Source organism: Oncorhynchus clarkii, chromosome 1, assembly GCF_045791955.1.
Source record: "Oncorhynchus clarkii lewisi isolate Uvic-CL-2024 chromosome 1, UVic_Ocla_1.0, whole genome shotgun sequence".
Classification (NCBI taxonomy): Eukaryota; Metazoa; Chordata; class Actinopteri; order Salmoniformes; family Salmonidae; genus Oncorhynchus; species Oncorhynchus clarkii.
In genome coordinates, this window is record NC_092147.1 from 77,603,391 (window position 1) to 77,628,790 (window position 25,400).

The 25,400-nt window shown below is 41.8% G+C and overlaps 1 protein-coding gene across 2 annotated transcripts in view; it reads right to left on the reverse strand.

The window, feature by feature from the left end:
* Window positions 1-25,400, reverse strand: part of LOC139412756 (echinoderm microtubule-associated protein-like 6) — a 104,334-nt gene that overhangs the window by 32,829 nt on the left and 46,105 nt on the right. For both annotated transcript variants that reach the window (XM_071159454.1, XM_071159447.1), the window contains 10 exons: window positions 24,825-25,081; window positions 12,555-12,767; window positions 12,273-12,443; window positions 11,795-11,901; window positions 9,077-9,195; window positions 8,161-8,347; window positions 7,559-7,664; window positions 7,347-7,440; window positions 6,820-6,920; window positions 859-1,061 (listed from right to left, as the gene is read on the reverse strand). In XM_071159454.1, coding sequence (XP_071015555.1) covers window positions 859-1,061; window positions 6,820-6,920; window positions 7,347-7,440; window positions 7,559-7,664; window positions 8,161-8,347; window positions 9,077-9,195; window positions 11,795-11,901; window positions 12,273-12,443; window positions 12,555-12,767; window positions 24,825-25,081 — 1,558 coding nt within the window. The remainder of the gene's footprint in view (window positions 1-858; window positions 1,062-6,819; window positions 6,921-7,346; window positions 7,441-7,558; window positions 7,665-8,160; window positions 8,348-9,076; window positions 9,196-11,794; window positions 11,902-12,272; window positions 12,444-12,554; window positions 12,768-24,824; window positions 25,082-25,400) is intronic.

Consider the following 25,400-nt stretch of genomic DNA (forward strand, 5'->3'; position numbering starts at 1 on the left):
TCACATAAATGTTACATCTAATGGGACTATAATATTTTGTTTTGATCTAAGGCATCTCTACTTGAAGAGATTGCGAATAAATAGACAATCTATTTGTACGAGAGGGAGAAAACACTATAAGATATTTAATTAAAAACACTATCATGGACTGAAGACAAGAGATAGGATTGACTGCTTATAATCACGCCAGTCTTCATTAGTAACAGTAAATAGCGATATAATGATTTTCAACAGACCAGAAGTTCATGGGAGACAATCCATTTAATTAATCCAATCTCAGCATCAGGAGGGAGATGCATGATAGAATACACACCACGGTTTCCATCGGTCATTAAGACTACATAGTATTTGCACACAGTCAAATGACAGGCTGCAAATGGTCAATTAGGAAAACGAGGAATCTATGTGAGGCTTAATCATGCTGCCTAATGATGCTGTGTTTGCTCCCAAACACAATAACCACCATGCCTCAACACATCAAGTCTCTCCAAAGCTCCTCATCAGAGCACTACAATATTGATAACTTCCTCAACTACAGGCCAATTATAGTTAAACACATCCATAACTACAGCCAGCAGCAACAATATCACTCTGAAATTATTCTAGTGGACAACATAACATCAATTCCATATGGTGAAGTCCTCATAGAGCAGTTATAGGGCATTTATGAGTCAATGGGAAGAAAGACAATTCAATATTTACACCAAGTGGGTGTGGGGAAACCAGAGTACAATACAGAGCCCTTCCAGATGATGATCTTATTATAAGATTATGATTATTATGAGATTATAAGGTTAGTGAAAACTAGTTGACCAACAGTCTGTTGTTATCAGACAGGGCTGACACCCAGTAGAGTACCTTGTCCAGGGAGTACATGGCGAACACAGGTCCGTCGTGGGCCTTGATGGTCTTCAGCAGCACAGGCTCCTTCCAGACATATATGTCCCCCGTGGAAGCTCCAGAGAATACCAGCTCATCTGTCCGACCATAACACACTGACATCATTGTCTCCAGCTTCCCCAGGTTCCCAAAGACACCTCGCTGGAACAACAGGCCTCCACCTGTAGAGACAGCACACCATTAGAAACTCACACATACATCAGTTGAATTCCACAAACATACCACGCCTGACAAAACAGAGTTGTTCCAATGTTCATTCACAAAATGACAGGGTGGAACACTTTCCTAAAGACAGAATCACAGTGTGAAAACACATAGAAGGAAAAACAGGGACATGAGAGGAGAGGAGCTAGAAAGAGAGAGACTGATAGTACGATATAGACTGATAGTACGAGAGAGACTGATAGTATGATAGAGACTGATAGTATGACAGAGACTGATAGTATGACAGAGACTGATAGTAGGATATAAACTGATAGTATGAGAGAGACTGATAGTATGACAGAGACTGATAGTATGATAGAGACTAATAGTATGACAGAGACTGATAGTATGACAGAGACTGATAGTATGATATAGACTGATAGTATGATATAAACTGATAGTATGATAGAGACTGATAGTATGATAGAGACTGATAGTATGACAGAAACTGATAGTATGACAGAGACTGATAGTATGACAGAGACTGATAGTATGACAGAGACTGATAGTATGATATAAACTGATAGAATGAGAGAGACTGATAGTATGATAGAGACTGATAGTATGACAGAGACTGATAGTATGACAGAGACTGATAGTATGAGAGAGACTGATAGTATGACAGAGACTGATAGTATGATATAGACTGATAGTATGATACAGACTGATAGTATGACAGAGACTGATAGTATAACAGAGACTGGTAGTATGATATATACAGATAGTATGACAGAGACTGATAGTATGACAGAGACTGATAGTATGACAGAGACTGATAGTATGATATAAACTGATAGTATGAGAGAGACTGATAGTATGACAGAGACTGATAGTATGATATAAACTGATAGTATGAGAAAGACTGATAGTATGATATAGACTGATAGTGATATAAACTGATAGTATGAGAGAGACTGATAGTATGACAGAGACTGAGAGTATGAGAGAGACTGATAGTATGACAGAGATTGATAGTATGATAGAGACTGATAGTATGACAGAGACTGATAGTATGACAGAGACTGATAGTATGACAGAGACTGATAGTATGATATAGACTGATAGTATGATATAAACTGATAGTATGATAGAGACTGATAGTATGATAGAGACTGATAGTATGACAGAAACTGATAGTATGACAGAGACTGATAGTATGACAGAGACTGATAGTATGATATAAACTGATAGTATGAGAGAGACTGATAGTATGATAGAGACTGATAGTATGACAGAGACTGATAGTATGACAGAGACTGATAGTATGAGAGAGACTGATAGTATGACAGAGACTGATAGTATGATATAGACTGATAGTATGATACAGACTGATAGTATGACAGAGACTGATAGTATAACAGAGACTGGTAGTATGATATATACAGATAGTATGACAGGGACTGAAAGTATGACAGAGACTGATAGTATGACAGAGACTGACAGTATGATACAGACTGATAGTATGACAGAGACTGATAGTATGACAGATACTGATATTATGATATAGACTGATAGTATGATATAGACTGATAGTATGACAGAGACTGACAGTATGATATAGACTGATAGTATGAGAGAGACTGATAGTATGACAGAGACTGATAGTATGACAGAGACTGATAGTATGACAGAGACTGATAGTATAACAGAGACTGATAGTATGATATAGACTGATCGTATGACAGAGACTGATAGTATGAGAGAGACTGATAGTATGAGAGAGACTGATAGTATGATATAGAATGATAGTATGACAGAGACTGATATTATGACAGAGACTGATAGTATGAGAGAGACTGATAGTATGAGAGAGACTGATAGTATGAGAGAGACTGATAGTATGAGAGAGACAGTCGGGCAGAACAGTAGGACAGACCTGTATGAGAGAGACTGATAGTATGAGAGAGACTGATATTATGAGAGAGACTGATAGAGAGACTGATATTATGAGAGAGACTGATATTATGAGAGAGACTGATAGAGAGACTGATATTATGAGAGAGACTGATAGAGAGACTGATATTATGAGAGAGACTGATAGTATGAGAGAGACTGATAGTGTGACAGAGAATGGCAGTATGATAGAGACTGATAGTATGACAGAGACTGATAGTATGATAGACTGATAGTATGACAGAGACTGATAGTATGACAGATACTGATAGTATGATATAGACTGATAGTATGATATAGACTGATAGTATGACAGAGACTGATAGTATGACAGAGACTGACAGTATGATAGACTGATAGTATAACAGAGACTGATAGTATGATATAGACTGATAGTATGACAGAGACTGATAGTATGACAGAGACTGACAATATGATAGACTGATAGTATGACAGAGACTGATAGTATGATATAGACTGATAGTATGACAGAGACTGATAGTATGACAGAGACTGATAGTATGATATAGACTGATAGTATGACAGAAACTGATAGTATGATATAGACTGATAGTATGACATAAACTGATAGTATGATATAGACTGATAGTATGACAGAGACTGATAGTATGACAGAGACTGACAGTATGATAGACTGATAGTATAACAGAGACTGATAGTATGATATAGACTGATAGTATGACAGAGACTGATAGTATGACAGAGACTGACAATATGATAGACTGATAGTATGACAGAGACTGATAGTATGATATAGACTGATAGTATGACAGAGACTGATAGTATGACAGAGACTGATAGTATGACAGAGACTGACAGTATGATATAGACTGATAGTATGACAGAAACTGATAGTATGACAGAGACTGACAGTATGATAGACTGATAGTATAACAGAGACTGATAGTATGACAGATATGATATTATGATATAGACTGATAGTATGACAGAGACTGATAGTATGACAGAGACTGACAGTATGATAGACTGATAGTATGAGAGAGACTGATAGTATGACAGAGACTGATAGTATGACAGAGACTGATAGTATGACAGAGACTGATAGTATAACAGAGACTGATAGTATGATATAGACTGATCGTATGACAGAGACTGATAGTATGAGAGAGACTGATAGTATGAGAGAGACTGATAGTATGATATAGAATGATAGTATGATGATATTATGACAGAGACTGATAGTATGAGAGAGACTGATAGTATGAGAGAGACTGATAGTATGAGAGAGACTGATAGTATGAGACAGAGAACTGGACAGACCTGTATGATATAGACTGATAGTATGACAGAGACTGATATTATGACAGAGACTGACATATATGAGAGACTGATAGTATGACAGAGACTGATAGTATGATATAGACTGATAGAGAGACTATGAGAGAGACTGATAGTATGAGAGAGACTGATAGTGTGACAGAGAATGGCAGTATGATAGAGACTGATAGTATGACAGAGACTGATAGTATGATAGACTGATAGTATGACAGAGATTGATAGTATGACAGAGATTGATAGTATGATATAGACTGATAGTATGACAGAGACTGATAGTATGACAGATACTGATAGTATGATATAGACTGATAGTATGATATAGACTGATAGTATGACAGAGACTGACAGTATGATATAGACTGATAGTATGACAGAAACTGATAGTATGATATAGACTGATAGTATGACAGAAACTGATAGTATGATATAGACTGATAGTATGACAGAGACTGATAGTATGACAGAGACTGATAGTATGATATAGACTGATAGTATGACAGAAACTGATAGTATGATATAGACTGATAGTATGACAGAGACTGATAGTATGACAGAGACTGACAGTATGATAGACTGATAGTATGACAGAGACTGATAGTATGATATAGACTGATAGTATGACAGAGGCTGATAGTATGACAGAGACTGATAGTATGATATAGACTGATAGTATGACAGAGACTGATAGTATGACAGAGACTGATAGTATGACAGAGACTGATAGTATAACAGAGACTGATAGTATGATATAGACTGATCGTATGACAGAGACTGATAGTATGAGAGAGACTGATAGTATGAGAGAGACTGATAGTATTATATAGAATGATAGTATGACAGAGACTGATATTATGACAGAGACTGATAGTATGAGAGAGACTGATAGTATGAGAGAGACTGATAGTATGAGAGAGACTGATAGTATGAGAGAGACAGTCGGGCAGAACAGTAGGACAGACCTGTATGAGAGAGACTGCTAGTATGAGAGAGACTGATATTATGAGAGAGACTGATAGAGAGACTGATATTATGAGAGAGACTGATATTATGAGAGAGACTGATAGAGAGACTGATATCATGAGAGAGACTGATAGAGAGACTGATATTATGAGAGAGACTGATAGTATGAGAGAGACTGATAGTGTGACAGAGAATGGCAGTATGATAGAGACTGATAGTATGACAGAGACTGATAGTATGATAGACTGATAGTATGACAGAGATTGATAGTATGACAGAGATTGATAGTATGATATAGACTGATAGTATGACAGAGACTGATAGTATGACAGATACTGATAGTATGATATAGACTGATAGTATGATATAGACTGATAGTATGACAGAGACTGACAGTATGATATAGACTGATAGTATGACAGAAACTGATAGTATGATATAGACTGATAGTATGACATAAACTGATAGTATGATATAGACTGATAGTATGACAGAGACTGATAGTATGACAGAGACTGACAGTATGATAGACTGATAGTATAACAGAGACTGATAGTATGACAGAGACTGATAGTATGACAGAGACTGACAGTATGATAGACTGATAGTATGACAGAGACTGATAGTATGAGAGAGACTGATAGTATGACAGAGACTGATAGTATGACAGAGACTGATAGTATGAGAGAGACTGATAGTATGACAGAGACTGATAGTATGACAGAGACTGATAGTTTAACAGAGACTGATAGTATGATGCAGACTGATAGTATGACAGAGACTAATAGTATGACATAGACTTATAGTATGATATAGAATTATATATTGACAGAGACTGATATTATGAGAAAGACTGACAGTATGATATAGACTGATAGTATGATACAGACTGATAGTATGACAGAGACTGATAGTGTGACAGAGACTGATAGTATGATATAGACTGATAGTATGACAGAGACTGAAAGTATGACAGAGACTGATAGTATGATATAGACTGATATATTGACAGAGACTGATATTATGAGAGAGACTGACAGTATGATATAGACTGATAGTATGAGAGAGACTGATAGTATGAGAGAGAATGACAGTATGACAGAGACTGATAGTATGAGAGGGACTGACAGTATGATATAGACTGATAGTATGACAGAGACTGATAGTATGATATAGACTGATCGTATGACAGAGACTGATAGTATGAGAGAGACTGATAGTATGATATAGAATGATAGTATGACAGAGACTGATATTATGACAGAGACTGATAGTATGAGAGAGACTGATAGTATGAGAGAGACTGATAGTATGAGATAGACTGATAGTATGAGAGAGACAGTCGGGGAGAACAGTAGGACAGACCTGTATGAGAGAGACTGATAGTATGAGAGAGACTGATATTATGAGAGAGACTGATATTATGAGAGAGACTGATAGAGAGACTGATATTATGAGAGAGACTGATAGTATGAGAGAGACTGATAGTATGAGAGAGACCGATAGATGAAAGAGACAGTCAGGCAGAACAGTAGGACAGACCTGTATGCTGCCAGAACTTGATGTGTTTGATTCCCACTGTGACCAGCTTGTCCATGAGGCTAGGATTACACTTCACCACAAACAGCTTGTCTTTGTGTCCCCTGGGAAGAACAGAGATAGAATATCCACTTCACATGCTGTCCTCTCAAATACATAGAGCCTCATGTGTTTCATGGTCAGTTCATGCAGTCAGAAGAAACTCCTGGCTGTCCCTACAAATGTGTTAACATTAAGACAACAGACCTGAGTCCAAGTAGTATTTGATATATGTCCAATACTTTGAGCACTTGATTGAGCCTTCCTGGAGTATGGCAGGGTTTGCACTTTTGACACTATACCATAGGTTCCAATGTGCCAGGTAAGTATATTCAAGTGCAGCTAAAGTATTTGAAAGAAAACTCAAACGATTTGAACCCGGCTTAGCTGGACTATTTTATAAAACCTGGTTTGTGTAATAACTCTAAATGTCTAAATGCACTGATCACACTAATAGCAGCTTTCAGCTGGTGTGTAAAAGCTTTTAGTACCTTGCAGTGGCCAGCTTCTCGCCCTTCCTCCAGTCCCACAATATGATAGAGTGGTGATCATCAATGCCCACTGAGACCAGGCTCTTCCCATCCGCTGCAAATAGAAGAACAACAAGCTACTCTTAGTTTGAAATCATAAGGGACTAGGGACTGAACACCAACACATTTACAAAATAATACTTTTTTGGCCCAGGAAAACACATTAGCCATACCGGAGAAGTCAAGAGCACACACTCCTCTCTGGTGAAAGCCCTTGAGCAGGGAGAAGCACTTCAGGGTTTGGATGTCCCACACATGGATGGCTGGATCCCTGCCAACCTGGACACATTCACAAAGAGGTGATTAAGATCAGTGTGTGAGAGAGAGAGTGAAAGTCAAAGAGAGTGACTGAGTGAGAGTGAGAGAGAGTGAGAGAGAAAGAGAGAGAGAGAGTCACAGAGAGAGTGAATAAAAGAGAGAGAGAGAGAGAGAGAGAGAGAGAGAGAGAGAGAGAGAGAGAAAGAGTGAGAGAGAGTGTATGATTGTTTTTGTTTATATATATTATTGCTCAGACATGCTGTTATGGGCCGTCCTCCCCTGCAACGAAGCAAATGGAATGGCATCAAACACCTGGAAACCATGAATTGGATGTATTTGACACCATTCCACCCATTCTGCTCATTCATTACCACAAGTCCGTTATCCCCAATTAAGGTGCCACCAACATCCTGTGCTTCATATACATTGCTTTGGCAACAGTGGCAACCACCCATTCCTGACAATAAAGCAGAGCGCGAGAGAGAGAGAGAAAGCGAGAGAGAGAAAGAGAGAGAACCTGTCCAGTGGCTGCATAGTCTTTGAGTGGGTGTACAGTCAGACTGAGAATGTCATCATCGTGGCCCAGGTAAAACCGCTGACTGTGTTGCTCTCTGTTGTAGACCACGCCCACCGCTGCCACATGGTACACGACCTCCCCAGCCTGGGTGTAGAAAAGGTTATTTCTGCAGTCGTAGCCACGGTACCTACACACTCATACACACACAGACACACACAGAGAGAGAGAGAGAGAGAGAGAGAGAGAGAGAGAGAGAGAGAGAGAGAGAGAGAGAGAGAGAGAGAGAGAGGGAGAGAGAGAGTGAAAAAAAGATAACAGGACTGCAAACACAATGAACAATCACAATTATACTAAATTATGCGGAGTTAAATCCACCTAGGGAAAGCTGACTAGAGAAAGTGACAATCAGATAAGAGCTGAAATCACAGTTCATATGCCGTCTCTCCCCACATGGCCTATTTAAGAGTGTCTGATGAACCCTGTGGTGTGTGTGGGGAATTTTTATCAAATGTGTCATGTGTGGCATTTATTTAATCGCTCAAACGCTGAAAGATTTCTCCCTCCCCCACTGTGAGGTATTTACATTTGACAAAAAGTGAGTATTAGAGCTGCTATTGAGAAGTCTTAAAGGATTGCTAGTGCTGAATCAGTAACTTAAACTGCTTCACACAAAAACAATATTTTAAACTACAGCTTTGAAAAGGGATTTGCATATTCAAACAGCTGATGCATAGGCACATTTCAGAGGAAGAGATTGTTTTTTCACGATGGAAATACCTAATTTCATCTCAATACAATAAATCTGTCCTTGTCATCTCAATCAATTTGACTTTGAGAAAATGATACCTAAAACCCACGTATGACTATGTTTCTGAGGATCATGAGACCAATAAGACCTGTCATAAGAACCCATTACCCGTGGACAAACTTCAGACGAAGGGCTTCGTCTGGGCCCCTCTGGCGTTTCAGGGAGCCGACCTGCTGCTTCTTCTCTCTGCTCTGCAGCCTCAGCTGGGGAAGGTCTTCCTTATAAACCTGGAACAACCACACACAATCCTCCTTATACACCTGGAACAACCACACAGTCCTCCTTATACACCTGGAACAACCACACACAGTCCTCCTTATACACCTGGAACAACCACACAGTCCTCCTTATACACCTGGAACAACCACACATAGTCCTCCTTATACACCTGGAACAACCACACACAGTCCTCCTTATACACCTGGAACAACCACACAGTCCTCCTTATACACCTGGAACAACCACACATAGTCTTCCTTATACACCTGGAACAACCACACACAGTCCTCCTTATACACCTGGAACAACCACACAGTCCTTCTTACACACCTTGAACTACCACACATAGTCCTCCTTATACACCTGGAACAACCACACAGTCCTCCTTATACACCTGGAACAACCACACACAGTCCTCCTTATACAACTGGAACAACCACACAGTCCTCCTTATATACCTGGAACAACCACACACAGCCCTCCTGAAACAACCACACAGTCCTCCTGGAACAACCACACAGTCCTCCTTATACAACTGGAACAACCACACAGTCCTCCTTATACAACTAGAACAACCACACAGTCCTCCTTATACACCTGGAACAACCACACACAGTCCTCCTTATACAACTAGAACAACCACACAGTCCTCCTTATACACCTGGAACAACCACACACAGCCCTCCTGGAACAACCACACAGTCCTCCTTATACAACTGGAACAACCACACACAGTCCTCCTTATACACCTGGAACAACCACACATAGTCCTCCTTATACACCTGGAACAACCACACACAGTCCTCCTGGAACAACCATACACAGTCCCCTTGTAAATCACACACACAATCCTCCTGTAAATCATACACACAGTCCTCCTGTAAATCATACACACAGTCCTCCTGTAACAATCACACTCAGTTCTCCTGTAAATCACACTACGTTCTCCTGTAAATCACACACAGTCCTCCTCACACACAGTCCTCCTGTAAATCACACACAGCCCTCCTGTAAATCGCTCACAATCCTTCTGTAAATCAGACACAGACCTCCTGGAGAACAATCAGACACAGTCCTCCTGGAACAATCAGACACAGTCCTCCTGGAACAATCAGACACAGTCCTCCTGGAACAATCAGACACAGTCCTCCTGTAACAACCACACACAGTCCTCCTGTAACAACCACACACACAGTCCTCCTGTAACAATCACACACACAGTCCTCCTGTAACAATCACACACACAGTCCTCCTCTAAATCAAACTGTCCTCCTGTAACAATCACAAACTGTCCTCTTGTAACAATCACACATAGTTATCATATAAATCACACACTGTCCTCCTGTAACAACAACACACAGTCCTCTACATACACCTGGAACAACAGTCCCGATATTGTGCATCATCTGTCAACCTGCTCTCCTCCACCGTCTGGCTGATATAGGACCCACCGAATAATGATATCAAATGCAACCTACTAAACAAGTATTACATGAGGACTAAAATTAAATCTTAAGAGAAGCAGAGAAAATAATATTTTGTCCCCACTGTTGAAACTTTAAACAGGCAACTCATTGTTCTGTCATGAAGCAGTGCGGGCGCCGACGGCTGGGTATCTCCAGAGAACATATGGCAGCGCTGAGTGTGGCACAAACCGGCAGCGCTAAGTGTGGCACAAACCAGCAGCGCTACGTGTGGCACCAACCCGCACCGTCAGGCCAACAGATGCAGACCCAGCTGCCAGTGGAGATAAGGCTTGTGAAGGATGCTATGACAACCCAGCCGTTCTCCGACAAAATAGAGCCTCAGTCAGCGCTGAGTCCAGTCAAAGCCGCTGAGAGGAGCCTATTTGAATATCTTATTTCCCCTTCCGTCTGCCTCGCTTAGCTCACATCAATCAATATCAGAATATCTCCACTCGCTACCTTGATTGACTTTCATGACTTCTCAGGATCCTAGATCATGGCTGGAGGCATTCTGACTAACACGGGCTATTCCAATCCAGATAACACTGACTGGTGTTGGTGTTCTAACAATTGACTCTCTCTCAACTTACTGGAGGGTATTTTAACAAGGTATTGTTTAGGCCTTGAGTAGTGAGTGTGTGGTCGTCTCTCTCTCTTTCTGACAGCATTTTATAATGGGGGCATATTCTCCTCTTATTCAACTGTCATTCTCAAATAGATATGTATTGTCTTAATTTGATCACTCTGTTGTCACATAAGTTTCATGCGCTGCAGGAAGTTAAAATGCGCCTTGTGATTTACCTTATAAAAAACACTGAAAACCCACAGTTCTCTTTTCCTCACTAGAGCTTACACTTAAACTTGTCTACTGTAGTCTATCAAAACACATTTTCCCCGTTAGAAAGTATCACTTATTTTTTATAATCAGGATTATTTTGCTACGGTGACCAAACTGGTCAAATTAGGATCTGACACCTGTACTGACACTCATTCTCTCTCTACCTCAAATGCAGCATCAATGTAAGGCATCTGTTATAGAACTTTGTCAGTGTCCCTCACGTGGTGTATCATCTCTAAACCTGATATCACCCACTCTCTGTCTGACCCATATAGCACTCCCTCCAGTGCTCCACACACCCACCTGTCGGTCGTAGTTGATCTGGGTCTCTTGCTCGATATCAGAGTCCAGCTCCGGGACATCAGACACATCAGAGTCAGACTCCTCACTGTTGGAGTCTACATGGCCATCTAGAGGGAACCGATACCAGGAGACAGCAAGGAAACAGATTTTCACTGGTGCAACAATCACTCATTACATTGGCTTTTGACAAGATCATGAATATTGTGTACAGTAGTCACTCCCCTAACCACTGTTGTTAGGTACATTAAATCATATAGCTCAGACACAAATCTACCCAAGAATACTTCAGCACCAGCTCTACATGACCATATAGTACATTCATAAACATTTCAAAACCCCAGGTTCCTTTGGGTTTACACTGAGTGTATAAAACAATCCATGCCCAACGAATTGAGGCTGTTCTGAGGGCAAAAGGGATGGGGTGCAACTCAATATTAGGAAGGCGTTTTTAATGTTTTATTCTCTCAGTATACTGTACCTTGTGGTATACTGGTCTCCAGTCCTCCATTCATGATGCCCTCAGGCAGGAACTTCCACTGGAACACAGAATGGTCGGACCCGCCGGTGGTCAACACCCACTGCAGGTCGTGAGACCAGTGCACGTTGGTCACGTGGGCCGAGTGGCCAATGTACTTTTTGAATTTTGCCCCTGTGCACAACATCAGGCAAAGAAAAACTAGTCAAAGTGAAATGAGAGAAGGGGAGTGTTCAACATAATTCCTTCTCTCAACATTGTATATTTGCAAAAACATTTACTGACCTTTCTTTAGGCAGGGGAAGCGGAAGAGTTTGACCAGGCCAAAGTCATCTCCAGCAACCAGCACAGCGCTGCAGTAGTTGGCGTCCACAGAGTTTACGTCACTGATGTTGGTGTACTTGGGCCAGATCCCACTCACCTCTGGACCAATCACACTTGTCCACGAGCTCCAGTGGATCCCTTTTACCTCCTCCTTAGTGGTCAGGTGCTTCCCAACTTTAAGGGAGAAAAACAGGATGGGAGGACTAAAATGGGCAGAATCTTACAGGTAAAACCAGGTTGTTCTGCATAAATAATCACACTTTAAAATAATGGTGACTATGTTAAAGCTCTACTAACCTCGCTGCTAAGGTTCTTAGTCAGAACTAAAAGACATGAAATAAACAAGTAAAGATGACAAACATGAGTGAAGGTGTTAAGACACACAACCTCTGTTCTTGTATTAATGGTGAACATGCACAAAGATGGCAGAATTCAGATATGACGTCATTGTTTTAGCACTATCCATTGACGTTTTGAACTACGGCGTGCGACATGGTTCAATATGCCAATAAATCAGCACAATTTACTTCCTGGTTTTTCAAATTGACAGCATCTTGAAGGTAAAATTGGGATCATGTATACTGTTCTAATATACAGTACCAGTCAAAAGTTTGGACACACCTACTCATTCAAGGGTTTTTCTTAATTTTTTAAAACTATTTTCTACATTGTAGAATAATAGTGAAGACATCAAAACTATGAAATACCACATATGGAATCATCAGACCAAAGGACAGATTTACACCGGTCTAATATCCATTGCTCGTGTTTCTTGGCCCAAGCAAGTCTCTTCTTATTATCGGTGTCTTTTAGTAATGGTTTCTTTGCAGCAATTGAACCATGAAGGCCTGATTCACACAGTCTCCTCTGAACAGTTGATGTTGAGATATATCTGTTACTTGAACTCTGTGAAGAATTGATTTGGTCTGCAATTTCTGAGGCTGGTAACTCTAATGAACTTATCATCTGCAGCAGTGGTAACTCTGGGTCTTCCTTTCCTGTGCCAGCCCTCATGAGGGCCAGTTTCATCATAGTGCTTGATGGTTTTTGCGACTGCACTTGAAGAAACTTCAACGTTTTTGAAATGTTCCGCATTGACTGACCTTCATGTGTTAAAGTAATGTTGGACTGTCGTTTCTCTTTTACCAAATAGGGCTATCTTCTGTATACCACCCCTACCTTGTCACAACACAACTGATTGGCTCAAACGCATTAAGAGGGAAATTCCAGTGGCCTCCTGGGTGGCGCAGTGGTCTAAGGCACTACATCGCAGTGCTAGCTGTGCCACCAGAGACTCTGGGTTCGAGCCCAGGCTCTGTTGCAGCCGTCCATGGGGCGATGCACAATTGGCCTAGCGTGGTTAGGGAGGGTTTGGCCGGTAGGAATATCCTTGTCTCATCGTGCACTAGTGACTCCTGTGGCGGGCCAGGCGCAGTGCACGCTGACCAGGTTGCTAGGTATACAGTGTTTGGTGCGGCTGGCTTTTGGTGCGGCGGCTGGCTTGGATGCGCGCTGTGTTAAGAAGTAGTGCGGCTCTGTGTTTCAGAGGACGCATGACTCTCGACCTTTCTCTCCCGAGCCTGTACGGGAGTTGTAGACAAGACAGTAATTACTAACAATTGGATACCACGAAAAAGGGGGTAAAAAGAAAATTACACAAATTAACTTTTAACAACGCACACCTGTTAATTGAAATGCATTTCAATGCATGCATGACTACCTTATGAAGCTGGTTGAGGGAATGCCAAGAGTGTGAAGAATCTCAAATATAAAATCTATTTTTTATTTGTTTGACACTTTTTTGGTTACTATATACTATAATTCCATATATGTTATTTCATAGTTTTGATGTCTGAAAATAAAGAAAAACCCTTGAATGAGTAGGTATGTCCAAACATTCGACTGATACTGTACATCCAAAAAAGAGTAACGGAGAGTAATGTACAATACAGTGAACTTACTGTAGCAAAACGAGGAATTTGTAGTAAGTACAGGACAGCCACCATCTTTATGCATCTCAGCTATTGATGTATAAGTTAAACCAAATAGAAATGTAAACAAAGCCTAAAACTGGAAGCTATTTTCTGTCCAAAGCTGGGATCACCTGTGGAGTTCCTTTTTTAATTAGGATTCTCAGCATGCCAGAGTGTTCTTGTCGGTGTGCATGCGTGGTTGTGTGTGTGTGTGTGTACGTGCGGTTTGTTAGTCTAACCCTCAGGGAAGGAGTAATCTATCATCCCTATGGTACAAGTGAAATGAGAAAATCTACCATGCTTCAAAACTCGATTTATTAATGTAACTAATTGACTTTCTAAGAGAATATTCCCTTGGTTTTTATAATTGCAAAATAAAGCATCAGGTGAAGCAACACACACAAAAGGTACGTTGAGGTAACGTTGAGGTAATGTTTGAGGATAATAAATACCCATTGATATCAAATATTTTCCCTAGTAAATACCAGGAAAATGTACAGTAAAAATGTAAGTGCAACCAAACTCTATTTCTCTCACCCATGTCTGCTCAGCAGTGTCACCTGTTGCACTCCTGATAGTCAGTGTAGACAGCCTGTCTGTCTGCTGACACTAAACACCCTGGAGCAATGCTGAGTCACCCACTAGGACAGGGCTTTTCTCACAGCTCTCCAAACACATAGAGTAAGCTGAGCGAGGCGAGCATGTGTGTGTGCAGACAGTGGTTATGTAGTGACTGGGAGGCTTGTGCAGCTGTCTAGAGCATTGCCGTCCGGGGTACGCCAAATAAAAATGTTTAAAAAAAAAAATTTCTTCACATTTTCAAACAGTCCATTCATATTGTCCAACGGGGCTATACATTTGTGTGAGGTTTTTTTCTCACCTGAGTAGCCTCGTTTCACTGCCAAAAATACAATTAAACCATCTAGTGTTCAGCGAAATAACAACACAATGTTAAATACAGGTAGTCTAGTCAAATAATTAATATCCAAATCACATTAACCGTTCGTCTCTCGCTGGAATTCCACGTATGTAGCCAAACGTAGCTGCTCCTCCTTCCGTTTGCTCGAAAATTGATAAATGGTAAAAAAAAGTAAGGCCTGTGTCCATAGAGACACATACCAGCTCTACTGATAGTACCACTACTACCAGCAGTACTACACCCGCACCTGTCGACGACACAAGTTGTTCTGCTTCCACGAGCACATCCAATGCTAGCTAGCATCAGTAATTCTACATTTGTTGTTAGCCCAGCTAGCTTGGACACTGACAGTTGTGAATCTGATGCAGCCGAAGAGTTACTGCCCCCTTGCCTGGGAAAGCACCGAACAGGCACAAATATGATGAGAACTACTTTGATTAGGGGTTCAATTATATTGGGAGTAGTGCCTTTCCTCAGACACAGTGTGTTATATGTGCAAAAGTACTATCTCACAACTCTTGCGCAGACATTTAGGAACAAAACATGCCAATGTCAAAAATAAGCCACAGGGGTTTTTTGAGCGAGGATTAAGACAACTTTCGAGTAGTAAGACATGTATAAAAGCAACAGATACCATTAATACGAAGGGGCTAGAAGCATCTTATATGGTGAGCTACTGAGTGGCTAGGACAGGCAAGCCCCATACTATTGTGGAGGACTTAATTCTTCCTGCTGCCGCGGATATGGCTGGGACAATGCTGGGGAGAAAGCCAAATAAACTATACGCCTTCATCAAATAACACTGTTTCACGACGCATCAGTGACATTGTTTTGAAACAATTACTGCTTCGCATACAAGCCAGTGAATTCTATGCGTTACAGCTGGATGAGTCAACAGACGTGGCGGGCCTGGCACAGCTCCTGGTATATGTCTGTTACGTTTATGGGGGGTCAATTAAGGAAGACATCCTCTTCTGGAAACCAGGACAATAGGCAAGGATATTTTTAAAGTACTGGACAGCTTTGTGACATCAAATGGACTTTAGTGGTCAAGATGTGTTGGTATCTGTACTGTTGGTGCAAAAGCCATGACAGGGAGACATAGTGGAGTGGTAACGCGGGTACAAGCAGTTGCTCCAGACGCCACTTGGGTACACTGCAGCTTCTACCGAGAGTCTCTTACTGCCAAAGGAATGCCTGACAGCTTGAAAGATGTTTTGGACACTACAGTGAAAATGGTTAACTTTGTTAAAGCAAGGGCCGTGAACTCTCGTGTATTTTCTGCAATATGCAATGATTTTTATTTTTAGGCAAGAAGAAATTCTTATTTTCAATGACGGCCTAGGAACAGATTTGTACCTCGTCAGCTCGGGGTTTTGAACTTGCAACCTTTCGGTTACTAGTCCAACGCTCTAACCACTAGGCCACCCTGCCACCCCTGATATGGGTAGCGACCATGTAACGCTTTTACAACATACAGAAGTGAGCTGATTATCAAGGGGCAAAGTATTGACATGTTTTCTTGAATTGAGAGACGAGCTTAAAGTTCTTTACTGACCATAATTTTCACTTGTCTGACCACTTGCATGAGGACGAGTTTCTCACATGACTGTCCTATCTGGGTGATGTTTTTTCTCACCTGAATGATCTGAATCTAGGATTACAGGGACTCTCCTCAACTATACTCAATGGGCGGGACAAAATTGAGGCTTTGATTAAGAAGTTGGAGCTCTACTCTGTCTGCCTTAACAAGGACAACACAGGTCTTTCCATCATTGTATATTTTTTTTGTGTGCAAATGAACTCAAGCTTACGGACAACGTCAAATGTGATATAGCGAAGCACCTGAGTGAGTTGGGTGCACAATTACGCAGGTACTTTCATGGATGACACAAACAACTGGATTCATTATCCCTTTCATGCCCTGCCTCCAGTCCACTTACCAATATCTGAACAAGAGAAATTGTTGAAATTGTTGAAATTGCAACAAACGGTTCTGTGAAAATTGAATTTAATCAGAAGCCACTGCCAGATTTCTGGATTGGGCTGCGCTCAGAGTATACTGCTTTGGCAAATCGCGATGTTAAGACACTGATGCCCTTTGCAACCTCGTACCTATGTGAGAGGGGTTTCTCGGCCCTCACTAGCATGAAACTAAATACAGCCACAGACTGTGTGTAAAAAATGATTTAAGACTGAGACTCTCTCCAATACAACCCTCATTGCAGAGTTATGTGCTACCTTTCAAGCACACCCTTCTCATTAACCTGTGGTGAGTTATTCACAATTTTTGATTAACAAATAAAGTTTTATATGTAGATGGCTAAATAAAGAGTAAAATTATTGATTAGTATTATATTATTATTTGTGCCCTGGTCCTATAAGAGCTCTTTGTCACTTCCCACGAGCCAAGTTGTGACAAAAACTCACACTCATTGTTATGATTAATAAATGTATTGTATAGTGTGTGTGTGGCAGGCTTATAATGATGGCAAAAAACAACATTTGAGAGTGTTAGAGGTGGTACGAAACTGGAGGTTGAATGCTTGAAAGGGTACGGGACTATACAAAGTTTGGGAACCACTGGTCTAGAGTTTCAGACAGTGGTCATGTCGTGACTGGAAGGCTTGTGCAGCTGTCTGGGAAGAAAAAATATATGTCCAGTACCAGTCAAAAGTTTGGACACACCTATTCATTCAAGGGTTTTTCTTTATTTTACAATTTTCTACATTGTAGAATAATAGTGAAGATATCAACACTATGACATAACACATATGGAATCATGTACAGTAGTAACCCAAAAAGTTTTAAACAAATAAAAATATATTTTATATTTTAGCTTCTTCAAAGTAGCCACCCTTTGCCTTGATGATAGCTTTGCACACTCTTGGCATTCTCTCAACCAGCTTTATGAGGAATGCTTTTCAATCAGTCTTGAAGGAGTTCCATATACTGAGCACTTGTTGGCTGCTTTTCCTTCACTCTGCAGTCCAACTCATCCCAAACCATCTCGATTGTGTTGAGGTCGAGTGATTGTGGAGGCCAGGTCATCTGATGCAGCACTCCATCACTCTCCTTATTGGTCAAATTGCCCTTACACAGTCTGGAGATGTGTTGGGTCATTGTCCTATTGAAAAACAAATGATAGTCCCACAAAGCGCAAACTAGATGGGATGGCGTATCGCTGCAGAATGCTGTGAAAGCCATGCTGGTTAAGTGTGCCATGAATTCAAAATCATCACCATCACACCTCTTCCTCCATGCTTCATGGTGGGAACCACACATGTGGAGTTCATCCGTTCACCTACTCTACGTCTCACAAAGACACGGTGGTTGGAAACAAAAATCAAACATTTGGACTCATCAGACCAAAGGACAGATTTCCACTGGTCTAATGTCTATTGCTCGTGTTTCTTGGTCTCTTCTTATTATTGGTGTCTTTTAGTAGTGGTTTCTTTGCAGCAATTCGGCCATGAAGGCCTGATTCACACAGTCTCCTCTGAACAGTTGATGTTGAGATGTATCTGTTACCATGTGAAGTATTTATTTGGGCTGCAATTTCTGAGGCTGGTAACTAATGAACTTATCCTCTGCAGCAGAGGTAACTCTGGGTCTTCCTTTCCAGTGGCGGTCCTCATGAGAACCAGTTTCATCATAACATTGGTGTTGAACGCTGAGCTGTAGTCAATGAATAGCATTCTCACATTGGTGTTCCTTTTGTCTAGGAGTGAAAGGGAAGTGTGGAGTGCAATAGAAATTGCATCATCTGTGGATCTGTTGGTGCGGTATGCAAATTGGAGTGGGTCTAGGGTTTCTGGGATAATGGTGTTGATGTGAGCCATGACCAGCCTTTCAAAGCATTTCATGTTTACAGATGTAAGTGCTACGGGGCGGTAGTCATTTAGGCAGGTTATCTTAGTCTTCTTGGGCACAGGAACTATGGTGGTCTGCTTGAAACATGTTGGTAATACAGACTCAGACAGGGAGAGGTTGATAAATGTCAGTAAAGACACTTGCCAGTTGGTCAGCGTATGCTCGGAGTATACGTCCTGGTAATCTGTCTGGCCCTGCGGCCTTGTGAATGTTGACCTGTTTAAAGGTCTTACTTACATCGGCTGCGGAGAGCGTGATCACACAGTTGGCTGGAACAGCTGATGCTCTCATGCATGTGTCAGTGTTACTTGTCTCGAAGCGAGCATAGAAGATATTTAGCTCGTCTGGTAGGCTCGTGTCACTGGGCAGCTCTCAGCTGTGCTTCCCTTTGTAGTCTGTAATAATTTGTAAGCCCTGCCGCATCCGACAAGCGTCGGAGCCGGTGTAGTACGATTTGATCTTAATCCTGTATTGACGATTTGCCTGTTTGATGGTTCATCGGAGGGCATAGCAGGATTTCTTATTAGCTTCCGGGTTAGAGTCCCGCTCCTTGAAATTGGCAGCTCTACCCTTTAGCTCAGTGCAAATGTTGCCTGTAATCCATGGCTTCTGGTTGGGGTATGTACGTACAGTCACTGTGGGGATGACGTCCTCGATGCACTTTTGATAAAGCCAGTGACTGATATGGTGTACTCCTCAATGCTATCGGAAGAATCCCGGAGCATATTCTAGTCTGTGCTAGCAAAACAGTCCTGTAATTCATCATCTGCTTCATCTGACCACTTTTTTATAGATCGAGTCACTGGTGCTTCCTGCTTTAATTTGAGCTTGTAAGAAGGAATCAGGAGGATAGAATTATGGTCAGATTTGCCAAATGGAGGGCGAGGGAGAGCTTTGTACGCATCTCTGTGTGTGGATTAAAGGTGGTCTAGAATTTTTTTCCCACTGGTTGCACATTTAACATGCTGATAGAAACGAGGAAAAACTGTTTTAAGTTTCCCTGCATTAAAGTTCCCGGCCACTAAGAGTGCCGCCTCTGGACGAGCGTTTCACTGTTTGCTTATGGCAGTATACAGCTCACTGAGTGCGTTTTTAGTGGCAGCATCGGTCCGTTGTGGTATATGGTACAGCTACGAAACATACAGATGTAAACTGTCTAGGTAGATAGTGTTGTCTACAGCTTATCATGAGATACTCTACTTCAGGCGAGCAAAACCTCAAGACTTCTTTAGATACAGTGCCTTGCGAAAGTATTCGGCCCCCTTGAACTTTGCGACCTTTTGCCACATTTCAGGCTTCAAACATAAAGATATAAAACTGTATTTTTTTGTGAAGAATCAACAACAAGTGGGACACAATCATGAAGTGGAACGAAATTTATTGGATATTTCAAACTTTTTTAACAAATCAAAAACTGAAAAATTGGGCGTGCAAAATTATTCAGCCCCCTTAAGTTAATACTTTGTAGCGCCACCTTTTGCTGCAATTACAGCTGTAAGTCGCTTGGAGTATGTTTCTATCAGTTTTGCACATCGAGAGGCTGACATTTTTTCCCATTCCTCCTTGCAAAACAGCTCGAGCTCAGTGAGGTTGGATGGAGAGCATTTGTGAACAGCAGTTTTCAGTTCTTTCCACAGATTCTCGATTGGATTCAGGTCTGGACTTTGACTTGGCCATTCTAACACCTGGATATGTTTATTTTTGAACCATTCCATTGTAGATTTTGCTTTATGTTTTGGATCATTGTCTTGTTGGAAGACAAATCTCCGTCCCAGTCTCAGGTCTTTTGCAGACTCCATCAGGTTTTCTTCCAGAATGTTCCTGTATTTGGCTCCATCCATCTTCCCATCAATTTTAACCATCTTCCCTGTCCCTGCTGAAGAAAAGCAGGCCCAAACCATGATGCTGCCACCACCATGTTTGACAGTGGGGATGGTGTGTTCAGCTGTGTTGCTTTTACGCCAAACATAACGTTTTGCATTGTTGCCAAAAAGTTCAATTTTGGTTTCATCTGACCAGAGCACCTTCTTCCACATGTTTGGTGTGTCTCCCAGGTGGCTTGTGGCAAACTTTAAACAACACTTTTTATGGATATCTTTAAGAAATGTCTTTCTTCTTGCCACTCTTCCATAAAGGCCAGATTTGTGCAATATACGACTGATTGTTGTCCTATGGACAGAGTCTCCCACCTCAGCTGTAGATCTCTGCAGTTCATCCAGAGTGATCATGGGCCTCTTGGCTGCATCTCTGATCAGTCTTCTCCTTGTATGAGCTGAAAGTTTAGAGGGACGGCCAGGTCTTGGTAGATTTGCAGTGGTCTGATACTCCTTCCATTTCAATATTATCGCTTGCACAGTGCTCCTTGGGATGTTTAAAGCTTGGGAAATCTTTTTGTATCCAAATCCGGCTTTAAACTTCTTCACAACAGTATCTCGGACCTGCCTGGTGTGTTCCTTGGTCTTCATGATGCTCTCTGCGCTTTTAACGGACCTCTGAGACTATCACAGTGCAGGTGCATTTATACGGAGACTTGATTACACACAGGTGGATTGTATTTATCATCATTAGTCATTTAGGTTAACATTGGTTCATTCAGAGATCCTCACTGAACTTCTGGAGAGAGTTTGCTGCACTGAAAGTAAAGGGGCTGAATAATTTTGCACGCCCAATTTTTCAGTTTTTGATTTGTTAAAAAAGTTTGAAATATCCAATAAATGTCGTTCCACTTCATGATTGTGTCCCACTTGTTGTTGATTCTTCACAAAAAAATACAGTTTTATATCTTTATGTTTGAAGCCTGAAATGTGGCAAAAGGTCGCAAAGTTCAAGGGGGCCGAATACTTTCGCAAGGCACTGTATCATGCACCAGCTGTTGTTTACATATATGCATAAGCCCATTTATTTTCCAGCGATTGAACGTTAGCTAGCAGGACGGAAGGCAAAGGCAGATTAGGTGCTCGTCGCCTGATCCTCACAAGGCACCCTGATCTTTTTTCGCAAAATCTCAATTTTCTTCTCCAGCGAATGATGGGGATCTGGGCCTGGTCGGGTGTCTGTAGTATCTCCCTCCTGTCTGACTCATTGAAGAAAAACTCTTTGTCTAATCTGAGGTCAGTAATCGCAGTTCTGATGTCCAGAAGCTCTCTTTGGTCATAAGAGACGGTAGCAGCAACATTATGATGAAAACAAGTTACAAACAACGCAAAAAAATAAACAATATAGCATGGTTGGTTAAGAGCCGGTAAGACGGCAGCCATCCCCTCCGACGCCATCACACATCACACCATAGTGCCCTCAAAGCTCATCACTAAGATTAGGACCCTGGGACTAGACACCTCTCTCTGCAACTGGATCCGGGACTTCCTGATGGGCCGCCCCCAGGTGGTAAGGGTAGGTAAAAACACATCCGCCACGCTGATCCTCAACACGGGGGCCCCTCAGGGGTGCGTGCTCAGTTCCCTCCTGTACTCCCTGCTCACTCATGACTGCATGGCCAGGCACGACTCCAACACCATCATTAAGTTTACTGATGACACAACAGTAGTAGGCCTGATCACCGACAACGAAGAGACAGCCTATAGGGAGGAGGTCATAGACCTGACCGTGTGGTGCAAGGACAACAACCTCTCCCCCAACGTATTCAAGACAAAAAAATATGATTGTGGACTACAGGAAAAGGAGGACCGAGCACGCCCCCATTCTCATCGACGGGGCTGTAGTGGAGCAGATTGAGAGCTTCAAGTTCCTTGGTGTCTACATCACCAACACAGTAACATGGTCCAAGCATGAAGAGGGCACGACAAAACCTATTCCAGGAGACTGAAAAGATTTGGCATGGGTCCTCAGATCCTCAAAAGGTTTTACAGCTACACCATGGAGAGCATCCTGATGGGTTGCATCACTACCTGGTATGGCAACTGCTCGGCCTCCGACCGCAAGGAACTAAAGAGGGTAATACATATGGCCCAGTACATCACTGGGGTCAAGCTTCCTGCCATCCAGGACCTCTATACCAGGCGGTGTCAGAGGAAGGCCCTAAAAATGGTCAAAGACTCCAGCCATCCTAGTCATAGACTGTTCCCTCTGCTATCGCACGGAAAGCGGTACTGGAGCACCAAGTCTAGGTCCAAGAGGCTTTTAAACAGCTTCTACCCCCTAGCCATAAGACTCCTGAACAGCTAATCAAATGGCTACCCAGACTATTTGCACCCCCCCTTCTACGCTGCTGCTACTCGCTGTTATTATCCATGCATAGTCACTTTAATAACACTACCTACATGTACATTTTACCTCAATTACCTCGGCACCAGTACCCCCACACATTGACTCTGTACCGGTACCCCCTGTATGTAGCCCCGCTATTGTTATTTACTGCTGTTCTTTAATTATTTGACATTCTTATCTCTTACTTTTTTTTGTGTATTTTCTCCAAACTGCATTGTTGGTTAACGGTTTGTAAGTAAGCATTTAACTGTAAGGTCTGACATGATGGCGACTGCACTTGAAGAAACTTTCAAAGTTCTTGAAATGTTCCACTTTGACCGACCTTCATATGTTAAAGTCATGATGGACTGTTGTTTCTCTTTGCTTATTTGAGCTGTTTTACCAAATAGGGCTATCTTCTGTATACCACCCCTACCTTGTCACAACACAACTGATTGGCTCAAACGCATTAAGGAAATTCCACAAATGAACTGTTAACAGAGCACACCTGTTAATTGAAATGCATTCCAGGTGACTACCTCATGAAGCTGGTTGAGAGAATGTGTGTGCAAAGCTGTAAACAAGGCAAAGGGTGGCTACTTTGAAGAATCTCAAATATAAAATATATTTTGATTTGTTTAACACTTTTTTGGTTACTATTTCATAGTTTTGATGTCTTCACTATTATTCTACAATGTAGAAAATAGTAAAAAATACAAAACAATTATTGAATGAGTAGGTGTGTCCAAACTTTTGACTGGTACTGTAGGTGCAGTGGAATGTGTTGTTTTACAGGGTCAGCCATAGTAGCACAGCGCCCCTGGAGACAATTTGGGTTGTCGTCTCAGGTATTCGAAACCAGCGGCCTTTCAGTTCCTGGCCCACCGCTCTATGCACTAGGCTACCTGCCACTCTGAATCAGAAGAAACTATTGCATAATCACGTCGATGGATGTTTAAGCCGGACGTGATGTGAAGATTGCTGGTGTGTGTGTAACAGGGATTGCTTGGCATGGAGATAAGCTTGCTGTGAACCACCTTGGGTGGCCTAATTGCTGTTTACTGTCAAGCTAATTGCTGTGCGATCTGTTTATGTAACTTATCCCGATAAGGAAACAAGAAACATCAGATTTAATCACTGATTGTGTTCACAGCAAGTTGAGGTAATAGGAGTTATATCATGGTTATCATAGCCTGGTTCAGAGGAAAGACACAGGGTCATTATGAAGCTTTGCTTTTTCACCGGTGGCGTTGATTCACTCACTTGGCATCCTGTAGAAGAGGCGTTCTCCTGCCCCGTCGTTGCTCTGGAGGAACTTGCTGTCGATGGACCAGTCCAGGTGGGTGATGAAGCTGGAGGACTTGTTGCACTCACCCACCTTCTTGTAGCGCTGTGCCACGGCATACACATCCACCAGGCCGTCATTAGAGCCCACGGCCAGGTAGCTGCCATCCGGAGAAAACTTCATCTCATGAATCACTTCCTTCCTGTCTTTAATGTGTACCACCTCCGTCATGTCCCTGGGAGAGAGAGGAGTGGGAGGGTGGATGAGAGGGAGGGAAGAGAGATGGAGGGGAAGAGAGAGAGAAAAAGAGAGCAAATCAGCAAAAGAGAAAGAGTGAGGAGAGGGGGAGACAGAGAAAGAGAAAGGGAGAGAGACAGGAGGCTCTGTACAGGAGGCTGGCTGGCTAGCTCATCCATCTACCTAGTGGCTTTGTTTAGACAGGCAGTCCAATTCTGGTCTTTTGATCAATCACATCAGATATTTTGACATCAGACCTTTTTCAGAGCTGAACTGAGTGGTCAAATTAGTGAAAAATATATCACAATTGGGCTACC